General features: G+C 41.4%; 1 protein-coding gene across 1 annotated transcript; it reads right to left on the bottom strand.

The window, feature by feature from the left end:
* Window positions 1–574: 574 nt before the first annotated feature.
* On the bottom strand, window positions 575–1,886 carry LOC144655353 (uncharacterized). The gene has a single exon (XM_078515591.1). It carries the CDS (start codon window positions 1,801–1,803, stop codon window positions 1,075–1,077), a length of 729 nt encoding a protein of 242 aa, XP_078371717.1. The 5' UTR covers window positions 1,804–1,886; the 3' UTR covers window positions 575–1,074.
* Between the last annotated feature and the right edge of the window lie 1,780 nt (window positions 1,887–3,666).

Here is a 3,666-nt window from a genome sequence, read left to right as displayed (position 1 = left end):
AGAGAAGGCACGTTCACCGTATGTCACAGAGTTCACAGTAGGGACAGTAAAAAGTAGTTTAGAAGATGAGCGTAAGTTCCGTTGCGGGCGATATTGTTGTAGGAGGAGCGACAAGTAGGCTGAGCAGAGTCCACGTTGTAAGTTGTGAGAACATCGCTACTCGGTCCCAGACCTCGTTTCTATCCCCCCCCTCCCTGGTCAGTTGTTTCCTGTATATCATGTGACCTGCAGGGCAATAGCAGGCCATTTATATTAAGAGACCCAAGATGTTTCTTAAAGACTCTCTGTCGACCGAGTTGCATTGCGCGCCTCTACTCGATTTTCATATGATATGGATTAAAACTTCCATTTTATGTGTCTGGTCAGGAGCCCATGGAAGATAGTTTCGCAATCTGTGTAACGAGACACTTGTTTTTTTTGACACGTGAACCTTGTGATAAGTGGTATGTACAATATACTTTGACATAAAGTCCATTTTCGAAGCGAGACGTGCGGGATAGAGAGTTACGAAGTTACGAGACGAACTTGATCAGTTGTGTACATAGGCACGAATTCCAGGAATTAAACGAATCAATTCGATTACGAAACGTCGTAGTTTATGACAGCCTATTACATCAAACGTTTTTTACGAGACTTGATTGTTTCTTGGAAAACTTTGACTACTGTTATTTTATTGCTCTCAACATGCCTGTGCGTAAAGCGCACTTTACATTAAAAGGTCACACGATTCATCTATTCGGAAATGTTCCATGTTCTACTGAAACTATTTCAAACACGAACAACGAGCACGCTAGCATGTTCTACTGAAACTATTTCAAACACTAACAACGAGCACGCTAGCATATATGTTAATACAGTAAATGAAATTTGAATTCGTATACGAGTTTCGACAGTTTCATTCAGCTGTTCATTACTGATTTACGTGCGATTTAATTAACACGGAGTTCAAAGAAATCACATATTGGTTCTTGCGAGCCTACTTTCACTGAGACAGTTCGGTTATAAAAACTAGGAACTATTAATATGTCCAACACTACTTTAACGTTCACTACAATGTTCAAATCACACGTTTCTTTATAAGTCCAGATTTTTGACGAAGTCCTTGGCCCTTTCCCCCAGCTTCTTTTTCACTTCTTCGCGGACGTGGGCATACACACCTTCGTTCAAGGTGAAGACTTGATCTGACTTGAATAAGCTGATGTCTTGCTTCGAGTAAGAGAAGAAAAAGTAGTTTCTGGCAACTTGACTGGCCGTGAAATAGGAACCAAGGAAACCAACGGTGACCTGTTCATTCACGACTGTGCATGGCAAAATTTGGAAGCTTCCGTGCTTTGCCGAGGTGCTGTTGGAACTGAACAAAGTTAGACCAGCTTCAGATTTCTCCAGGCTGTTAAGGGTTTCGATTACAACTTTCATCAGTTCTTCGTAGTCTCCAATTAGCCTGCTCAGCAGTTGCAACACCACATCGTAGATCTTGAAGCCCGCTTGGGAAGACTTGTATTGGTCGAACGTGAAGCTTTGCATAACCCACCCAATTTGGCCCATCACGCTGGTGTAGTACTTGTACCAATTCTCGGGGTCATCAAAACGGTCATACTTCTTGTTTGCCGCTAGTTGAGCTAGCAAGGTGGAATTCAGGACATCTTCTTTCTGTTGACCCTGCAACTCGGAAGTGAAGGAAACAAGGCTGCCTGCATCAACCAAACCCTCATCTTTGGGTTGGCCAGCGATACGCCCATCGCCATGAAAACCTTCAGAGTACTCTTCAAGTTGAAGCGACCTGACAAAGCTCACTGGATCCATAGCTAGAGCCTGAACGATCTGAAAGCGATGTGGAGCCGACCTCTCTAAAAGTAGTGCAAGAAAACAAAATGTCTTTGCATGCCTCGGACTAGCTTAATGCGATAGCACACACAAGGGGACTATATTTGGTAATAAAATTGTCCCATTGGTCAGGTTTCGACAACTAAAGGCCGTCAACTGAAGCAGCTGACAGGAAGAAACCTTTCTGGGAAATTGCGCTTTCTCAATATCCGGTGTATGTTTGTATGTGTAAACTTCCGCTCTCTAAAGACCCTGAAGCCTCGAGCTTCCTTTTTACCACATCCTGTCTATCAGACCTTTCTCGGCTTCAGCAATGTGTCTGCGTGTATTAGTTGTTTTGTCTCGTGTGTATCGACCTAAACAGTATTTTAATCTGATCGAAAGATAAAAAAAAAACAGCAATAAAGGTTAACGCGGTCAGCCACATAAAATGTCTAGTCTCACAAGATGAAGAGAACATTATTCGTCCATGATATAAACAAGGCGGGGGGAACAGCCCTTAATAGATGCTATTAAAAGTGTTTATATCCCCGGAGGGCCCCCGTGTTTATATCATCATACTTACAAGTTATTAGCCGTTCGTGAAGCGACTCGTGGTCAAAATTGAAAATGCCAACATTTTGCCAGAATCTCATCAATTGATTGTTGCTTTGCTATTAAAAGTTTACTGAATAAACATCACGGGGTCCTTGTAAAACTTAAACTGGCATTATTCAAGAAGACGTATGGGACATTGCATAGAGGTCTGTTCGGTTTATTCTTAACCAAATTTTAAAGACAGTTAGTGGCTTAAAATTGTTGCCACAATGTAATGCCATTACAAATCCGGTTCTTACTAGGAATATGTGATATACTGGTCTATTTTTGGATAGCTCAAAACATGACAAAAAAATCAATAGAAATATGCACTTCCAGGAAAGAGAACAAATTACATATAACAATAATTACAGGAAGTCAGGTGAATCTAGTAGACTAGCAGCTAGTAGCCGAGATGCCATCTAAGTTTATATTGGAATCATGTAAAGAAACAATAAACAGTCCAAGCAGAGTGTTAGTATCGCAAACTGAACGATGAACCCGGAATACATTTAGTTTCATTGCTATTGTTATAAACCCGCAGTTTCTCTTGCTCTTAATACGATTTTCATTGGCAGATTAGTGATCACGTGACCTTGCATAAAATAAAATGTATCCAAGGGAAACAATTTCATCAAATGTTTCCCTCGCACGTGATCGGAACGTGACTGAGGCTGGTGGCATGATTGTGGCGTGATGTTTTTGAAGTTCACTTCTTGGCGATTCCAGGAAATTTGTCGCTTGTTTTTTGAATGTCTAGTTTTTATTCGAAACGCGAAATCCAAAAATGTTTTCTTTTCGAGCAGAAGGATCACGAAAATGCCTGGAAAGTAAGTCGGTTCTTTGCTTTCTTTTGTACGTATTTATTTTACGATGTATTTGTCATTGATTTGCAGTGTTTTATAGAAGAAATAAAGTCGTGCTCAGGCGTGCTGTTGCTAAACGTTAATTTGTTCGTTCGTTTGTTTTTAAACAAAGGATGACAAAGCACTAAATGTCTGTTCCCTCGAGAAACAGTAAGTTTTGTTTTCCCGAGAGTCTCGATGTTTTCCAACAGATACTTGATTGCAGAGCCTTCTGCCTCGTTTAACTGCGCTCTGATTCTGTCGGCCACCAGTTCCAGACGTGCGGTCACATGTTCGGAAAGCGGTGCCACTCTCGTTTTTGAGGCCATAAGACGCACAAATCGCCTGCTGTTCGTCACACACACCAAGTACATTGCACAATACGGTCGATCACTAGCATCCCCAAACCCATTCAACTCAT

Source organism: Oculina patagonica, chromosome 5 (genome assembly GCF_052425735.1).
Source record: "Oculina patagonica isolate OP01 chromosome 5, crgOcupat, whole genome shotgun sequence".
Taxonomy (NCBI): Eukaryota; Metazoa; Cnidaria; class Anthozoa; order Scleractinia; family Oculinidae; genus Oculina; species Oculina patagonica.
This window is presented reverse-complemented; position numbering and strand designations above follow the sequence as displayed.